General features: G+C 42.5%; 1 protein-coding gene across 7 annotated transcripts in view; it reads left to right on the forward strand.

The window, feature by feature from the left end:
* BCL11A (BCL11 transcription factor A) overlaps nt 1-17,394 on the forward strand; it is a 99,736-nt gene extending 82,342 nt beyond the window's left edge. For 2 of the 7 annotated variants that reach the window (XM_033838488.2, XM_019942600.3), the window contains 2 exons: nt 1,777-1,878; nt 7,127-17,394. In XM_033838488.2, coding sequence (XP_033694379.1) covers nt 1,777-1,878; nt 7,127-9,147 — 2,123 coding nt within the window. In that variant the 3' untranslated portion in view covers nt 9,148-17,394. The remainder of the gene's footprint in view (nt 1-1,776; nt 1,879-7,126) is intronic. The other 5 variants (XM_033838490.2, XM_033838491.2, XM_073791360.1 and 2 more) reach the window with 5 other exon arrangements.
* The last annotated feature ends 1,419 nt before the right edge of the window (nt 17,395-18,813 follow it).

Genomic DNA, 18,813 nt, shown 5'->3' on the forward strand with positions numbered 1-18,813 from the left:
AGGGTCTTCCCAGAGTAAGTGGCAGGGAATATGAAATGAGTCTTTCCCAGTGTGAGGGTCCAAGTACCTTGTTGCTTTTCTGCTGGGGTCACAGTACTCTGTTGTATGGGTCTCCTAAGAAACAGACTTCAGTCTTGGCGACAAACAAACTTATTAAATAGCTGAGGCAAGAACAAGTGCAAAAATGGATTCTCAGATTTCTCGTTGAAAAACACTATGACTAAATCTGTAGTTAATTTTACCCTTGCCTCTCAATTCATAGAACGTAAGCAGCTAGATGAAGACATGCTTGCTTTTTAAGTCTAGTCTTCCTGCTTTTGCGGGTTCATTTTGTGGCATTTGTTTTGTTTGGGGTCAGGGAGGAGGACAGGCCTCTGTAGATGGTCTCGGGCTAGGCGGAGCCTTCGTGGCAGCCTCCCTGGACAGGCCCAGTAACGACAGATTTATGCCTCCGTGTAAGAGCTTCCACGAGCAACACGCCATTGTTACCCACCAGGCTCCTCATGAAAGGAAACCTTGTGCTGACTGCCCTGGCTGTTCTTGGCAGCATGATCTATAGAAGGAGAACAGGATGTATTTTACACTTGAGACCTGCTATCCTAGAGTATAACAACAACTCTTCTAAGTGCTCTTAATATTAAGCTAATGGAAAACATACTCTGTTTACTCACCATCAAAGTCTGTTTTTCTTCTCTCCCGCCTCCCCCAATCATCACAAACTCCAAGCCTCTAGGACACACGGAGTGTCCCTGCTCCATCTCTCCTCCACTCTGTCTCAAGGTTGACCTCTCCATGCTTGGTTAGCTCAAGGTGGACTTGGAAAAGCTAGGAACTCACCACATAAACCATACAATCCCCAGGTTGCCCAAACCAAATATTTCCTTTCTCGCAAAAATCTCACAAGAATGGCTTGATTTACAGCTAGATTTATGTTTATCGGTGTGAGAAGTCATTTTTCCTCACCAGAGTGCAACCCAGTGCAGTAGAATAGAGAAGGTGGGCCACGTTTTTCAGGGTGGTGTTGCTATTTTTGGAAAGCTGCTTCGCTCCTTGTCATTGAACGGTAGGATTCCTTACCCTTAACGTGAGGACTTGGCCAAAGTTATCTTAACCCCAGAAGTCTAATCTTTATTGCCCACTGCTTCGTGCTGTAAGAAGCCATGTCTACGTGGGGTACTCCGTGGATAGAATTCCAGGTCCTGAGATGCCCAAGGTTTCCCTATCACTGAAGGTGCTGTCATAAAGACAGAATGGGAAGAGTGGGACAGGAAAGGCCGAGTGGGACTCTGTTCTAGAAGAAAAGATTCACAAATCTACTCATTTCCTGTTACCGTATTGTTTTTTGCTTGAGCTTGTCTATAAGTAAAGTAAATGTATGCATGTAAACCAGCCTTGCAGATAAATCCCCCCATTCTACCAGGCTGCCAGTCATATTACCAATTTCTCCCTTGCTATTTACACATCTCTTATTGAAAGACAATAATCAGACAATAACAAACAAACAAATGAACCAAAGAACCCCCGCCCCCCCTGCTGCCCCATACCTAAAACAAACTCCCTTCCCTTTTGTCAAAAAAGACCAAAATTAGAAACAAAGCGGAACTGTGGGAAAGAACTCACCACTGTTCTTTTGATATAGGCCTTGGGCCTGTTAACTATCTGCAAGGCTGTTGTAATGATGTTAATCTATTTTAATGGAATTGAAATGTGATATCCTGTGGTTTAAGATGCACGTTGTTTATAGTTTTAGTGCTTGATTTTGGGTTTCTTTCACAGATAAACTTCTGCACTGGAGGGGCCTCTCCTCCCCTCGTTCTACACACGGAGCTCTAATCCCCACGCCTGGGATGAGTGCAGAATATGCCCCGCAGGGTATTTGTAAGTTGAGCATTATTTCTTCTACAAACGTCCATGTGTGTAGAGATGAGAGTTTCTGGAAATTACCCTTACTTTTTAAGTACTGAAAGGAGTTATTTCCAAAATACATTGGCATCTGCATATGTATATTCCATTACTCACTTGGCACCCAGCTCCCCCAATCCATTCAGCCCTAAGTGGCTTTTTTCCCTCCCCTTTTTCTCTCTCTCCTTACTGAAGGCATGGGGCTGGAAGCAGCTCATCCCTGCGGGTCTCCTCCCCAGGGTCTTGTGTGGCTCCATGGCTGGTGACTGCGTATATCTGTGTTCAGGGCCCATTGTATTGCTGGACATTTACTCCCATGGCCTCATTTAGGACTTTGGATTTACTCCATGGCATATGTCTTTAGCAGAGGCCAGAACTGAAAGGAGTCAGTTCACAGTTACTCTAGAGTTATCCTCATGCATGTTATATATGCATTTACGTGTGTATTTAAACATGGTATATTTTTATATATGCATCGTACATTATATATGTGCAGACATATATGATTTCTATTTGTTTTTCTCCTAGATTTAGAGAAAAATGCATAGCATTGTTGCTAAAATTCAAAGATACCACACACACCCCTCCCGCCATCACTGCGACTACCACCATCCAGTTACTTGCTTAAGCCAACTTTCATAGTGGGGAACTTCTTATGAAATTTAGATTTGTATGTTTATAAAAATGTTTTTGGGAAAAAATGTTTTTGAAAGATGTTGTTTTAGAAGGTAATACAGTTTGCTTCTCTCTGTAGGAATAACATGCATGGCTAAAAAGTCAGATGCGGGGGTAGGGGTAGGGGGCCGGGGGATTGATTCCACCCCAAACACAAAAAAGCAGGTTCAAGAAGAAAAGAAGTGTGGCATCTAATTTGTATTTAAGGAAAATATTTTTAAAGTAAATGAAAAAATAACCTTTTGTGGAAAGAAAAGAAGAAAGGGAATGATGTGTCGTGGAAAGGGAATAACAGACAGCAAAATGCAGGAGTTGGGGCCTTAAAGGTGACTGGTTTTCAGATGGGAGGTCAACTAGACCCAACCTTCTTGTGAATGGTGTCTGCAGGGCAGGGCCTGCGCCCTGAGATCAGACTGGAAGCTAGTTGTTTATTTTTATTAACTCCTAGGTCTAGGTAACAAAGAGTTATTGTATGAATTTCACAAGCCCTCAGGTCCTGAGGGCTGGGTGGTGCAGGGGTTAAAAGCACCTCCCCGCCACGCACCCCCCCCCCCCCCCCCCCCCGCCCCCGGCACCCACAAGCCTAGCTGGGCAGAAGCCTGGGTTAGGTCACCGATTGTACAGTTTAGGGGTTTGGACTCATGGTTTCAAGTCCCTACATGCTGACTGGGTGGGGAGAACTCTCCTCGTTTTGCTGGGGGTGCCTGGGGCCCTTACTTGGCTGTGGGAACAGAGCCACCCTTGGAGGGAAGGGGTAGGAAGGGAGTGAGTTCTCTCTCTTGCTCTGGATCCTCCTGAGGGCAGGGAGTTTGATCTAGGGGGTGGGAAACCAGTAGCCTGATAAGGAGCCCCTGCCTTCTCCCTGCTTCCGGCAATGGGAGGGAGCCTAGTTTGCTGGCGCCCATGCCGGCAGGACCAGTTTAGGAGTGACCAGAACAAGGTATGTGGAAATGGGTTGTAGGGATCCAGAAAGTTCTGAAGCAAAACTGACCCGCACCCCACTCAGCTGCCTTAACCAGTGCCCTTGGCTTTCAGAGCATTTAGCACTGACCTTGTGGCCTCCCTGCTGGGTGGACCATGGGCAAGGGCCTTAAAAATCACCCCCTCTTGCTTTCTTCTAACCAGGGCCTCCCCTTGGCCTGGGAAAGCCCGGATTCTGGATTCCAGTCTTTCCTCCAGAAGCCCTTGTGGGTGTGTAACGTGTGGTTAGTCATCGTTCGTGGTAACTAATCAAGCCTGGTAATAATGAAAACTCACGTTCATGTTGGACCTGGTAGATCACAGAGAGCTTTTATATATGTTTGTCATTTGAGCCTCACAATTCTTTAAGGTACTGTTTTTTACGCTCATTTTCCAGATAGGAAACCTAAGACTCGGAGAAATTAAATGACTGTCCCAGAGCTACCAGCTAGTAAATAGTAGAGCCAGGGGTCCCTCATAAGACATCACTCTTCTAAATCATGACTCTTGAGCCTTGGTGACAAACCAGGAATGGGGTTCTTCCTTTCCATACAATAAAATGAAATAAAGTAAAAGCTGTAGGTGAGCTAATAGCTGAGTTTAACCGTTTTGATGCCTCAAGTTCCCATGCTCGGGGCCAGGTCTCCGTTTATTGCTCTAAATCAAAACAATCCCAGTGAATGCCCAATGAGGCTCTCAAATTGAGAAGTTGATTTTCATCAGAGTAAATGAAGAATATTATTATATTTTACACGTCAATAAATCAATGTAGCCCTAATTTTGCCACACAGGAAATCAATTCTGGTCTTTCTAAACCATCAAAGATGTTATGAACAAAGTAATTTCACAAATTACAGCAAGTAACACATTTATTGATGACTGCAGTTTAGGAATTTAGAATCTGTGAGCACTGTAATATAATATGGTGCACTGGCATGAGCTGAGTGAAATACAGATTATATGGTGAAACTGTAATGCATCATTTGCTATTAGTGGACTGGTAATAATTACCAGTTTCAAAGCAGCTCTTTCCATGTAATCTTTAGTCTCAATCGTAACAGCCCTTCTCATTGACATTATGATTACACTAGCTGCCCTCATGATCTAGAATATCTAGTTGATGGGAATACTAAAATGCGGTAGTGAAAACTGTATGTTGTATGCTCATTATAAGATAAAATGCCATTTTCTCTAACCTGATGTATGAGAGAGAGGGGAGGGTAACAGCACAGTGTTAACATATTGTAGCATGATCACATAGCTTTGAAAACAAAATTTTAGGAAGCTCAGTGCAGCAAAATAAAATGGGCTTTTCTCATTTAAGCCTTTTTAAAAGGATCCAGATGAGACCCTTGATGTAGTGCTATATAGATTTCGGCATCTATCAATGACTGCATTCATGGTGCATGCAAAACCAGCATCGCTAATTGTGGGTCCAGTCCTGGGTTTCAATAGAATATTATAAGGTAAAATATGATTTAAAGGCATTTGTAGTGATGAAAGTGTTAACGACTTGCTTCAGCTGACAAATCTCCTTTTTACTTACCCAATTCAGATTGTCAGGCTAAATGTATGATAATAACACAGAGTCCTAGAGAGGCAAAGGAGAAAGCCACAGAGGGTCACGGTAGTTGGAACTAGATAGTTTTTTTCCTGCCTATTTAGGACCCAAGTCATTGTTCAACAACAACAAAAAATTTATGAAAATACTCTCAATGATGCTTTTTATTTCCCTTTGAAGAGAGAAGGCAAACAAAAATAGGCAGATAATGTGATACTAATGTCAGCGGTTTTCTTTCAAAATCTTTCTGCCTTTTTTTTTCTCCCTCCACATTAGCAAATGTTTGAAACCTAATTTTGGTATCTTATCATCTAATCTTGTTAAAGAGATTTACCCAGGAGTGGGATATATTGAGTGAGATTATAAATGCATTGTAAAGTAAATTACAAGGTCAGGGCAGGGAGTCCATTATTCAGACAAGTGCTTGAGTGAGGCTGGCTTGTTTTGGAATATGAGCGTTTGGGGCTCCTGAGAAGATGCTGCCAGCTTTTCTGACTTGCTAAATGGAAGAATCATAATTGATTAATTCCTCATTCCCACTCTTTAACTCCATGGTGAATTTTTTCCTTTTTCAAGAGTTACTGACAAATACTATCTGTGGCCTTAAGGAACTCCTCTTAAAAAGGGGGACTAAAGTGTATTTCTCATTTGTGCTTTATACAGTGTCTTTTTTGGAATTCCTGGGAAGTTACTGATTTTTCTCATCCTAGTCCTTTGGCCACCAGCATCTGAGCCCTTTTTAATGCTGAGCTGACTGGTAAACTGTTAGTTACTCCCTTGTTATATGTGTTTTTTAGTTTAGCTATCACCGAAAAGGAATGATTGGGAAGTCAAGCTGGCCCCTCTTTGCCACAGCGGCATTTCCCACTCTCGGGTTCTTTTCAGCGAGAGAGAAATAATGTGACTTAAGCAGGGCCCCTCTCCAGACGGCTTGGCTACTGGCCAAAGAGTTGACTAGCTGAACTGTATCTTTCTGTTTCTTTCTCAACTGGAGCTGAGGCTCAGCTGAGGGCGCAGGATGTTGTATAATTTGGTTCACGTTGTTAGCCTCTCAAAATAATGAGGAGGAGGCTAGCGTAGCATTTCTTAGCCTGCTGCCCTTCATGGTGCTGGCTGCTTTAACTGTTCTTAAACTAGGATGCTGTGTCTGCTTAAGTTGGCACTAGACACTCCACCTGACTTCTCTAGACTCCCATTTGTTTGACTGGGGTGGACAACTCCTAAAGATTTGATATGGCCTGTTGGTTAAATCTGAATTAAATTTCTCTATTGAGATTTTTTGTAACAGCCCTTGAGATAAAAATGGGAATCCCCGTGGGGTGTTGTGGAACCAGAACTGGGACTAACTGACCCTCACACAGGCTGGGGTTGTGAGGATGTCGCTAGTCTCTCTTCCACGTAATTATTTCATGAGTACCTTCTCATTTTTAACAATATCAACAATTAGTGTGTTTCAGGCTAAGATTAAAAGCATCTCTAGGGCCACAGAGAATTGTAATGAGTTGACCTTCTCTTTTTTCATATCTCCATGAAATGATTGCCTGTTTAGACAGTTCACCTGCCACCCAGGGGGATTTAGGAAAGCAGGAAAGTTTCCCTTAGGCCAGCCTGTCCAAATCCCTCACTTAACGGACAAGGAAAACAGAGGCGCAGAGATGAAATGGCTTGCCCCAAAACACAGCTGGTGAAAGACTGGAAAGTTCAGAAGATGTTTGCTGAATTTCTCTAGAATGTAGGGATCCTCATCCTCAAGCTTGAATCGATCTAGATCTTTCTACTTTGAAGACTGGATTTAAAATTCTTAGAACTGAGTCAAATGGCAGGAAGACTGATTTGACAAATTTTTATTGGGCACCAACCTCCAGATGTGCCAGCACCATCTAGGCACAGGGGATAAGGTCAGTGAGGGCTTAGGCCGTGGGGTTGAGGGCTGGGGGCAGGGAAGGCTGGAGGTGGAACATAAATAAGCAATTGCTGATGCCCTCCTTGGTGATTAAACATTGATGTTGGTGTTGTATTATTTTGCAGGTAAAGATGAGCCCAGCAGCTACACATGTACAACTTGCAAACAGCCATTCACCAGTGCATGGTTTCTCTTGCAACACGCACAGAACACTCATGGATTAAGAATCTACTTAGAAAGCGAACACGGAAGTCCCCTGACCCCGCGGGTTGGTATCCCTTCAGGACTAGGTGCAGAATGTCCTTCCCAGCCACCTCTCCATGGGATTCATATTGCAGACAATAACCCCTTTAACCTGCTAAGAATACCAGGATCAGTATCCAGAGAGGCTTCCGGCCTGGCAGAAGGGCGCTTTCCACCCACTCCCCCCCTGTTTAGTCCACCACCAAGACATCACTTGGACCCCCACCGCATAGAGCGCCTGGGGGCGGAAGAGATGGCCCTGGCCACCCATCACCCGAGTGCCTTTGACAGGGTGCTGCGGTTGAATCCAATGGCTATGGAGCCTCCCGCCATGGATTTCTCTAGGAGACTTAGAGAGCTGGCAGGGAACACGTCTAGCCCACCGCTGTCCCCAGGCCGGCCCAGCCCTATGCAAAGGTTACTGCAACCATTCCAGCCAGGTAGCAAGCCGCCCTTCCTGGCGACGCCCCCACTCCCTCCTCTGCAATCCGCCCCTCCTCCCTCCCAGCCCCCGGTCAAGTCCAAGTCATGCGAGTTCTGCGGCAAGACGTTCAAATTTCAGAGCAACCTGGTGGTGCATCGGCGCAGCCACACGGGCGAGAAGCCCTACAAGTGCAACCTGTGCGACCACGCGTGCACACAGGCCAGCAAGCTGAAGCGCCACATGAAGACGCACATGCACAAGTCGTCCCCCATGACGGTCAAGTCCGACGACGGCCTCTCCACCGCCAGCTCCCCGGAACCCGGCACCAGCGACCTGGTGGGCAGCGCCAGCAGCGCGCTCAAGTCCGTGGTGGCCAAGTTCAAGAGCGAGAACGACCCCAACTTGATCCCGGAGAATGGGGACGAGGAGGAAGAGGAGGACGACGAGGAAGAGGAAGAAGAGGAGGAAGAGGAGGAGGAGGAGCTGACGGAGAGCGAGAGGGTGGACTACGGCTTCGGGCTGAGCCTGGAGGCGGCGCGCCACCACGAGAACAGCTCGCGGGGCGCGGTGGTGGGCGTGGGCGACGAGGGCCGTGCCCTGCCCGACGTCATGCAGGGCATGGTGCTCAGCTCCATGCAGCACTTCAGCGAGGCCTTCCACCAGGTCCTGGGCGAGAAGCATAAGCGCGGCCACCTGGCCGAGGCCGAGGGCCACAGGGACACATGCGACGAAGACTCGGTGGCCGGCGAGTCGGACCGCATAGACGATGGCACTGTTAACGGCCGCGGCTGCTCCCCGGGCGAGTCGGCCTCGGGGGGCCTGTCCAAAAAGCTGCTGCTGGGCAGCCCCAGCTCGCTGAGCCCCTTCTCCAAGCGCATCAAGCTCGAGAAGGAGTTCGACCTGCCCCCGGCCGCGATGCCCAACACGGAGAATGTGTACTCGCAGTGGCTCGCCGGCTACGCGGCCTCCAGGCAGCTCAAAGATCCCTTCCTTAGCTTCGGAGACTCCAGACAATCGCCTTTCGCCTCCTCGTCGGAGCACTCCTCGGAGAACGGAAGCTTGCGCTTCTCCACGCCGCCCGGGGAGCTGGACGGAGGGATCTCGGGGCGCAGCGGCACGGGAAGTGGAGGGAGCACGCCCCATATTAGTGGTCCGGGCCCGGGCAGGCCCAGCTCAAAAGAGGGCAGACGCAGCGACACTTGTGAGTACTGTGGGAAAGTCTTCAAGAACTGTAGCAATCTCACTGTCCACAGGAGAAGCCACACGGGCGAAAGGCCTTATAAATGCGAGCTGTGCAACTATGCCTGTGCCCAGAGTAGCAAGCTCACCAGGCACATGAAAACGCATGGCCAGGTGGGGAAGGACGTTTACAAATGTGAAATTTGTAAGATGCCTTTTAGCGTGTACAGTACCCTGGAGAAACACATGAAAAAATGGCACAGTGATCGAGTGTTGAATAATGATATAAAAACTGAATAGAGGTATATTAATACCCCTCCCTCACTCCCACCTGCCACCTCCTTTTTTCATCACCCTCCCCTTTCCCCATCGCCCTCCAGCCCCACACCCTGTAGGATTTTTTTCTAGTCCCATGTGATTTAAACATACAAACAAACAAACAGAAGTAACGGAAGCTAAGAATATGAGAGTGCTTGTCACCAGCACACCTGTTTTGTTTTGTTTTTTTTTCTTTTTCTTTTTCTTTTTTTCCTTTGTGTTCTCACCGTTTGAATGCATGATCTGTATGGGGCAATACTATTGCATTTTACGCAAACTTTGAGCCTTTCTCTTGTGCAATAATTTACATGTTGTGTATGTTTTTTTTTTTTTTTTAAACTTAGACAGCATGTATGGTATGTTATGGCTATTTTAAATTGTCCCCGATTCGTTGCTGAGAAAACATGTTGCTGTTTCCAGTTCCGTTCTGAGAGAAAAAGAGAGAGAGAGAGAAAAAGACCATGCTGCATACATTCTGTAATACATATCATGTACAGTTTTCTTTTATAACATGAGGAGGGAAAACAGTCTTTGGATTAACCCTCTATAGACAGAATAGATGGCACTGAAAGTAGATCTCTACAAGCTAAATGTCTGTCTCTAAAGGGTTAAATATATCAATTGGAGATGAAGGAAAGGCCTTGAATTGACAAATTAACAGAAAAATAAAACAAGTTTATTCTATCATTTGGTTTTAAAATATGAGTGCCTTGGATCTATTAAAACCACATTGATGGTTCTTTCTACTTGTTATAAACTTGTAGCTTAATTCAGCATTGGGTGAGGTGATAAACCTTAGGACCTAGAGTATAATTCTATATTGTATTTCTCACAACAATGGCTACCTAAAAATATGACCCATTATGTCCTAGTTAATCATCATTTTTCCGTTTCGTTTAATCTTGTAAGCAAAACTGATTATACCAGTATAAAAGCTATTTTGCTCCTGATGAGAGCTTAAAAGAAATGGGCTCTTTTGCCCAAAGTTTTATTTTTTTTAAATGATGATTAAATTGAACGTGCAACGTGCAAAAGCTCTGGAACACGATGAAATACATTAGTAAGGGATTCATTTTATGAAGATAACTTGTTTTAAATAATGTCTTTTGAAAAAAATTCTGGCACCAGAAGAAATAGATCCAGATCTACTTGGTTGTCAAATGGACAATCAAACGATAAACTTTAAGACCTCGAATAGCATGTTAAAAAGAAGAGACTGACAATAAGGTTCGACAGAGGGTAACAGAGGAAAAAAAAATGTGATTTATTAGCACAATGTGGTACTATTTGCCATTTTAAACTAGAACAGGTGTATAAGCTAATATTGATACAATGATGATTAACTATGAATTCTTAAGACTTGCGTTTAAATGTGACATTCTTAAAAAAGAAGAGAAAGAATTTTAAGAGTAGCAGTATATATGTCTGTGCTCCCTAAAATTTGTACTTCATTTCTTTTCCATACACTGTGTGCTATTTGTGTTAACATGAAAGAGGATTCATTGTTTTTATTTTATTTTTTTAATTTTTTCTTTTTTATTAAGCTAGCATCTGCCCCAGTTGGTGTTCAAATAGCACTTGACTCTGCCTGTAATATCTGTATCTTTTCTCTAATCAGAGATACAGAGGTTGAGTATAAAATAAACCTGCTCAGATAGGACAATTAAGTGCACTGTACAATTTTCCCAGTTTACAGGTCTATACTTAAGGGAAAAGTTGCAAGAATGCTGAAAAAAATAATTTGAACACAATCTCATTGATGAGCATTTAAAAAAAAAAAACTAAAAAAAAAACTTTGCCCGCCATTTACTTGACTAATGAGCTTACTTACTCGGACTCAACATTGCAAGCGCTGTGAATGGAAAACAGAATACACTTAACATAGAAATGAATGATTGCTTTCGCTTCTACAGTGCAAGGATTTTTTTGTACAAAACTTTTTTAAATATAAATGTTAAGAAAAAAGAATTTTTTAAAAAAACACTTCATTATGTTTAGGGGGGAACTGCATTTTAGGGTTCCATTGTCTTGGTGGTGTTACAAGACTTGTTATCCATTTAAAAATGGTAGTGGAAATTCTATGCCTTGGATACACACCGCTCTTCAGGTTGTAAAAAAAAAAACATACATTGGGGAAAGGTTTAAGATTATATAGTACTTAAATATAGGAAAATGCACACTCATGTTGATTCCTATGCTAAAACACATTTATGGTCTTTTTTCTGTATTTCTAGAATGGTATTTGAATTAAATGTTCATCTAGTGTTAGGCACTATAGTATTTATATTGAAGCTTGTATTTTTAACTGTTGCTTGTTCTCTTAAAAGGTATCAATGTACCTTTTTTGGTAGTGGAAAAAAAAAAAGACAGGCTGCCACAGTATATTTTTTTAATTTGGCAGGATAATATAGTGCAAATTATTTGTATGCTTCAAAAAAAAAAAGAGAAAAAAGTGTGACATTGTACAGATGAGAAGCCATATAATGGCGGTTTGGGGGAGCCTGCTAGAATGTCACACGGATGGCTGTCATAGGGGTTGTACATATCCTTTTTTGTTCCTTTTTCCTGCTGCCATGCTGTATGCAGTACTGCAAGCTAATAACGTTGGTTTGTTATGTAGTGTGCTTTTTGTCCCTTTCCTTCTATCACCCTACATTCCAGCATCTTACCTTCATATGCAGTAAAAGAAAGAAAGAAAAAAAAAAGGAAAAAAAAAAAAAACCAATGTTTTGCAGTTTTTTTCATTGCCAAAAACTAAATGGTGCTTTATATTTAGATTGGAAAGAATTTCATATGCAAAGCATATTAAAGAGAAAGCCCGCTTTAGTCAATACTTTTTTGTAAATGGCAATGCAGAATATTTTGTTATTGGCCTTTTCTATTCCTGTAATGAAAGCTGTTTGTCGTAACTTGAAATTTTATCTTTTACTATGGGAGTCACTATTTATTATTGCTTATGTGCCCTGTTCAAAACAGAGGCACTTAATTTGATCTTTTATTTTTCTTTGTTTTTATTTTTTTTTATTTGGATGACCAAAGGTCATTACAACCTGGCTTTTTATTGTATTTGTTTCTGGTCTTTGTTAAGTTCTATTGGAAAAACCACTGTCTGTGTTTTTTTGGCAGTTGTCTGCATTAACCTGTTCATACACCCATTTTGTCCCTTTATTGAAAAAAATAAAAAAATTAAAGTACACAATGTAAGCTTCTTGTGTCCTCATTTGACACACTCTGTAAATTACTTTCAAGAAAATAACAGGTTTTAAGAGAAGGCCAGTCAGTCTTTTTCAAGATTATTTCTATGGGCATTTTGATGCGTGTATTATACCCTAAAGGAACATAAAATACTTACTATATTAAAATAGACATATCTCAAGCCATGGAAATAGTTTAGACTTTATAATTCTAGAATAATTTTCGAGAAATGCAAAGTGTTTTCAGTATGATGTTAAAAACTTCCCCTCCATCTCTTAGCAGTAATCCATTCAGATATAAATGAAAAACTTCCTGATAATAGCATCTTAAACCTTTATTCCCTTTGGATTTTTTTTGTGTTCTTGTTGTCTAAAAGTTCTTTTCTATTCTCCCATCATGCCCTATCTTAGAACATAATGTAAAAAAGTTGTTTTTTTTTTTTAATCAGCTCTTTTGTTTCCACATAAGAGTCTTTCCTCATACCAAAAATAATCCCACCCCTCAAATCTAAAAATCCAGAAACAAAAGCATCAGGTAAAAGAGAGAGGGGGGAAAAAAAGAAAGCAAGTAAGCAAGCAAGCAGTAACTAGGAGTTTAGCCAACTTTGGCCAAACCTGTGGAATCAGCCACTAATTTCCTGAGATATATGGTGGTTTGCTTTGTGATTCTGAGATCCTAGGGACCCTAGTTGGGACAGATGTTGTAGCTGTTTTTATAGGGTCTTCCTGGTTGATAGCAAATGAGGGTGGGAATACCCTTCAATTATCTTTTGGCCAACCAACAGATTTATAAAATGAAGCAACGTCTTTGAAAAGCAAGTTAGGTCTGTTTTAAAAACCCCTACTTAGAAATCTGTGTTGTCAGTTTTACAAATACTGCATGTTGCAGCATCTATTTGCTTTATTAAACACATACCTCTGTGACACTGTCTCCCTGTTCCCAGTGTAGATGAATGGATACGACATTGTTCTTCTTTTTGTAAAAAACAAAACAAAAACCGTTCTGTTGTCTTGTGGTAGCATTTCTGTTGCTCAGTTCTTATGCCCTGGTGCCTTGTGAGGTGGCCTTTTCACAGAATGCCTTTTATCTGAGGCAAGAATTGTTTTATCTTTCTAAAATATAGAGAAAGTAAGTGTATTTTTTAAAAGTCTGTTTGGGTGGGAAGCAGAGAGTGGAGGCAGAGAGGAATCTGGTAAGAGATGATTTGGGAGAGCATAAATGGTACAGGAGCTGGGATGGAATGAGGGGGTACTTGCAGAACTTGATAATTGGCAGTGAAGTGAGGGGTGATATATGTGTTTTAGATGAGTTTAACTTCACAAGTGAATCCAGAATGCTGTTCAAGACAGATAGAAATATTCTTCAAGTGCCATGCCAGTTTCAGACATGGTGACTTTGCTCCACCATATTAAATGTCCATAAAACCGCTGTGTATTCCTATTACTCTTTTATTAGGCGCTCTGAGTACGGCTGTGCAAGTTTTATATACAGTATTCATTTAAATTTCTCAGTATATGATGCTCTTAGTGTAATTAGGTTTTGCATCCTGACAGACAGAATTAATGGTGGATACTGTATGCTTGTATGCTCAAATTTCTTAAATGGGGAATGGGGAGGGTGCAAACATCTGGTGATAAATCACAGATTATGTTTGATTTACATGGTCCCAAAGTTAAATAAATTTATTGGGAGACAGGTTCTTCAGGGTTCTCAGTCTCCTGACTTATTGAAGCCCTCTTATAAAATATTATTTCTGAAGCTGCGTGAACAATAGAAGCCTGAAAACCTAGGCAACAAGAATATAACTTATAAATGACATCTTGTATCTGGAACCCTAAAATTAAAAATCTTAATATAAAATAACAAAAAACATTTCCAACAGTAGGGTGAAGTCATGATAAAGCTTTAAAACGAGGAACTGCTAAGGACATGAACACATTTCAAAATTCTCAACTTAAGTTTATGTGACACCCCTGATGTGTTGAATGCAATGTTCTCTACATACTTGAACTCCTAAAGCTTAACATGTTCCTTTTTATCTTCATTTTGAGAACAATTTAATAAACAGGAATACAGTAAATACTATTTCTCACAGATTTTAACCCAGACACTCTCCAGCACATGTACTACCTTCATCCTGAAACCAGTAACTCTCCTCTCTCTGCTTAGGACCTACAAAAAGAGTGAGACGAACATATTTTAAAGGTTGCTAAGAAGTGAGGTGAACGCTTGGGTCTTCGTTTGTACCAGCAATGGCAGGAAGTGTGAAGTAGCTGAGCTTTTCCCAGGGCATTCTGTGATAGAACTGTTTATTTAAATACCATTTTTGTATATGCAATAAGTTCATACTGTATATATTCACAATGCTTGAAGTGAGGACTTGAAAGGAAGTGGCGGCGGGAGCTAGATATCATTTCATTTGGAGAAATAAGGAAATGAGCTGGTTTATTCACAGACACTAAAAGTTTGTTAAAAGGTACTGGGATATTTCAGGCCTTCCTGGAAAGGAGTTGAGAAGCCTCAGGCCCCATTCTGTCCTGCTTCAAACACTTTACTCTCAGAGAGTGAGGGAGGAAATAACAGTGTTTTCGTTTTTTAAACCCCTCCCCGGCTCCATACACACAAACATGATTTCTTATGACTGTGTTGTAGTCGTGTGTTCTTCATTATGATTCTGTTACTCCATTGTCCCTGGGCCTGGTGTGTTCAAGAATGTACACATCCTATGCTCTTTTTTTCAGACTACTTCCCATTTAAAAAAAAAAAAAATTGTGAGACTTTTGCTGGTATGAGGATGGGATTAGCAGTGTTCTTTAAACCTGCTTGGAAAAGTGTTTTATAAAAGACTGTTAACTTTTAAAAGGCATTAGCCACTTAGCAAATTTTCCTAAGTGTCTCCTAAGGCCCTGCAGCTTTCCCAATTAACAATAAATGAACCCATTTTTAGAGCCATGGACATCAGAACACATAGATGGAGCTGGGATTATGTACATTTATTCCAGGGTTGCTTTGCTACAAATTGTAGACATGGGTTGGTGGGGCTGTTCTTTTGCTTGCTGTCATCTTGTTATCCCATTAGCCCGCTGTTTCATTTAGTAAAACACATGGCCAGTGAATCAGCCTTTAAGGGGATGGGCCTATTTCTCTCTCTCTCTCTATTTCCCAGTGTCATTCATGATCATGGGATGCGATCAATTCCTCCCTTTCACATGGGAAAGGAGACCGATACAGTTCACGTGGGTCCATTGTACTCAAGAACCTAAACTTGGCTGAAGGCAACTCAATGGTTGATCCAAATACTGTTTTCCCTTTCTGTAAAGTGATAAAGGGAGCATTTATCAGGTCTTTATGAGATGGCAGAAAAGGCAAATTAAGCCATTTCCCCAAAGTCTATCCTTTAAAGTAGGACCCCCAAACCCATAGGGGGGGCTGTGCTTTTAAATAACAATGGATGTGGTACATGCCCATGCTAGCTATACTTTGTCTGTTAGGATTTTAAATATTGGTAGCAGGTCTGACAAAGGGGTTTGATGGGGGGGGCGGGTATCAGCGAAAGGGGCCTCGACGACAGTGACTTAGGGCTGGGCTGGGAATGGAATTCCCAAGAGCCCACCTGGACACAGCAGGCCCCTCAGCCCAGGTCTCCACTGCTCAGGGTGGGGGGATTCGAGAAAGCAGCTGAGCTCCAGACCCTGGGCCTCCTGCGGCGCCAAGTCAGGGGAGAGGAGGCCCCAGGCCCCTGCTTCGGGTCGCCATGGCAACGAGGCCTGGAATGCCACAGTCGTAGCCCTCTTCCTCGGCACATCCGGACTCCCAGTTCTGCTGCTTCGAGTCAATGTACAAAGCAAGGGAGGAACCCTGGAGGAAAATAACCACTCCCTTCTTCCCTTCACCACTGCCTTGTCCCCTTACAAAAAAGAAAAAAAAGAAAAGAAAACTGCATGTTTGAAAGAAACTACAGGCAGTTTTTGGTGCCATTTGGGAGCAACTATTTTGAGTTCTGGTTTCCTCTTCAGAGATTTGTTCGCCTCTTGTAAATCGTTGGCTGCTTTGACGTTGAACTTGATGACATTTCATGTTTTCGTTGTGCTGCTTTTACATCAATTTTGAGTTTTTTGTTTCTTTATAATTTTATTATTATTTTAAGGAAATGTCCCCCTCCCTCCTCCTTCCCCTGTTCTCCTCAACCAAAGGACTGTTTCCTACTCAGTTTTCTCAGTCATAAGGGAAAGTGTTTCCTTCCAGGTGTGTCCCCAGCTTATTAGGACTGTCCTATGATCGGGAGGGTGTCCGGGTCCTTTGGGGGAAGGCGGGGAGGGAGGCATGGGGAAGGCACTCAGAGGTCAGAGATTTGGGGGAGGTGGGGGAGATTGAGTTTGAAATCATGTTTAAGATGCCGGTGGCTCAACCTGTGCTTGATTTAAGTTATAATTTTAAAAAGCTAGTTAGAGAACAGAAAATGACTGGGCCAAGTCACACCTGTACTTTTTTTTTCCCCCTCCTCTCTCTCCAACCTCTTTCTAGGTTCTTCACACACCCCCGTTCGGCGTAGTACCCAGAGAGCTCAAGATGTGTGGCAGTTTTCGGATGGAAGCTCGAGAGCCCTTAAGTTCTGAGAAAATTTGAACCCCCAGGGGCGGGGTGGACGCGTGCCGCCCAGCCGACATCTGCGTGGTCTGTCATCCTGCTAGTTTGTGATGTTTTCTGACAGTAGCCTCCAAGAAGCCGTTGTGCGAAGACAGAGTCCTGCAGTGTCCTTCCTGCCCGGGCCTGCAGTGCCATTTTATTTATATTTTTTAATAAAAAGTAAAAACAAAAAAACAGACCCACATTGGAACAGTGAATCAGTCCCATATTGAGGGCCCATGGACCATCGCTGTCCTGAGTGCCGTCCTGGCCCTTCTGAGACCAGCCAACCTAATTCCCCGTATTGTGGAAATGAGCATGAGTCCCCCAGACCCCTTGTTTCTATACATTCTATGTTGTCTTTTAAAAAGTGTGCTTAACATTGACACAATAAATGTTGGAGCTTTAGGTGGTGTTTGCTTGTTCTTTAATTATTAATGCTTATAAGACAATGCAGCCGCTTAAGACTGTATTTCTGTACCCGTTTTTGCAGACACCCATCGGGTGGGAAGGAGGAACAGATTTGAGGAATGGGTAGGACGCGTAGGAGGGGAAATAGGTTACTGCTTATCAGATGGCATAAATTTTCAAGGAGAATCAAAATGCAAAACTTGGGAATAAATCATAGCAATATCATAATTAATGTAGTAGTAGTGTTGCTGTTTATTAACGCTAAAGTGTGGTTTTCCTAACTGTGACATAATTTGCATACCATTAAATAATGCATAATATGGCATGCTGAATTCTGTTTTTCAAATATATGCTTTTGGTGGCTACCATGCAGGATTTGAATTTGTCTTTTAATTTAGCTCAAGAAAGCTAACGTCCCTGGATTAGTGGTAAATCCCAAAGAAGGTGATGAAAATCAGTAGTTGTTTATTAAATATTCTAATTTTAGGCTCCCCAAACTTCAGCAAATATATCTTAATGCAGACAAACAAACAAACATAAAACTTCTGTAATACCCACATCAGGAAATTTGGGGCAGGTTTATAAGGGGAAAAAAATGATCGGAGGAAAGAGGTCCATATCAGAACACGCTATTGTAATCGTAATAGTGCCCCGTTGCCTAGAAATTAGTGACACAAATGTTAGGTCTACAAACGAGTGATAAAAATTCCTTCTGGCCCAGTTAATTTGCAAATAACTTTTCTAAGTTTGGTGTTTTCTATTGCCTGGAGATCCAGAAGAGAGCTAGAAACAATATAGCATATTAAAATAGGTTTATAAATAATAGAACTCAGACACCTGTGTATTATAGATTTACATATTGGCTGTGAACGTAAGTGGGGAAAATCTTACCCACTCACCCTCTGGCTAGATTACCTGGCCTAGTGAGAAGACAGAAAAATAATTGGCATCTGGATTCTTTCCTGCTTATTCATCATAAATAATGACTCCTCACAGATGTGTGCTGCCTTATACGTTATACAGTGCTTTCATGTGCCTCATTTCATCTGATCCTCGTTGGGACAGATCTCACGACTTCCACTTTGTGGATGGGGAGACTGAGCCTCACCAAAGTTAACGGCTTGCCCAGGGCCACGTCAATGAGAAGGAGAGCAGAGAAGCCAGATGTTCTGCTGTCTCATCCAGTGAATTCCACTGAACTCTGTGACTGGTCAAGGGGATTGTCTCTCCCCGTGTTAGCACACAAGCCATACACGTTCACAAACACACACATGTATGGCTCACACACAGAGATCAAGGATGTCCACTGGTAAGGCACACAAAAGTGTCTCTTCCTACCAACAGCTGTGCACACTGCCAGAGGGAGTTTGGAGCAAGCAGCCCTTCTTGCCATCATCTTTCCCCAGTGGCTTTTCC

The sequence above is a fragment of the Tursiops truncatus genome, chromosome 14, assembly GCF_011762595.2.
Source record: "Tursiops truncatus isolate mTurTru1 chromosome 14, mTurTru1.mat.Y, whole genome shotgun sequence".
In the NCBI taxonomy this organism is placed as follows: domain Eukaryota; kingdom Metazoa; phylum Chordata; class Mammalia; order Artiodactyla; family Delphinidae; genus Tursiops; species Tursiops truncatus.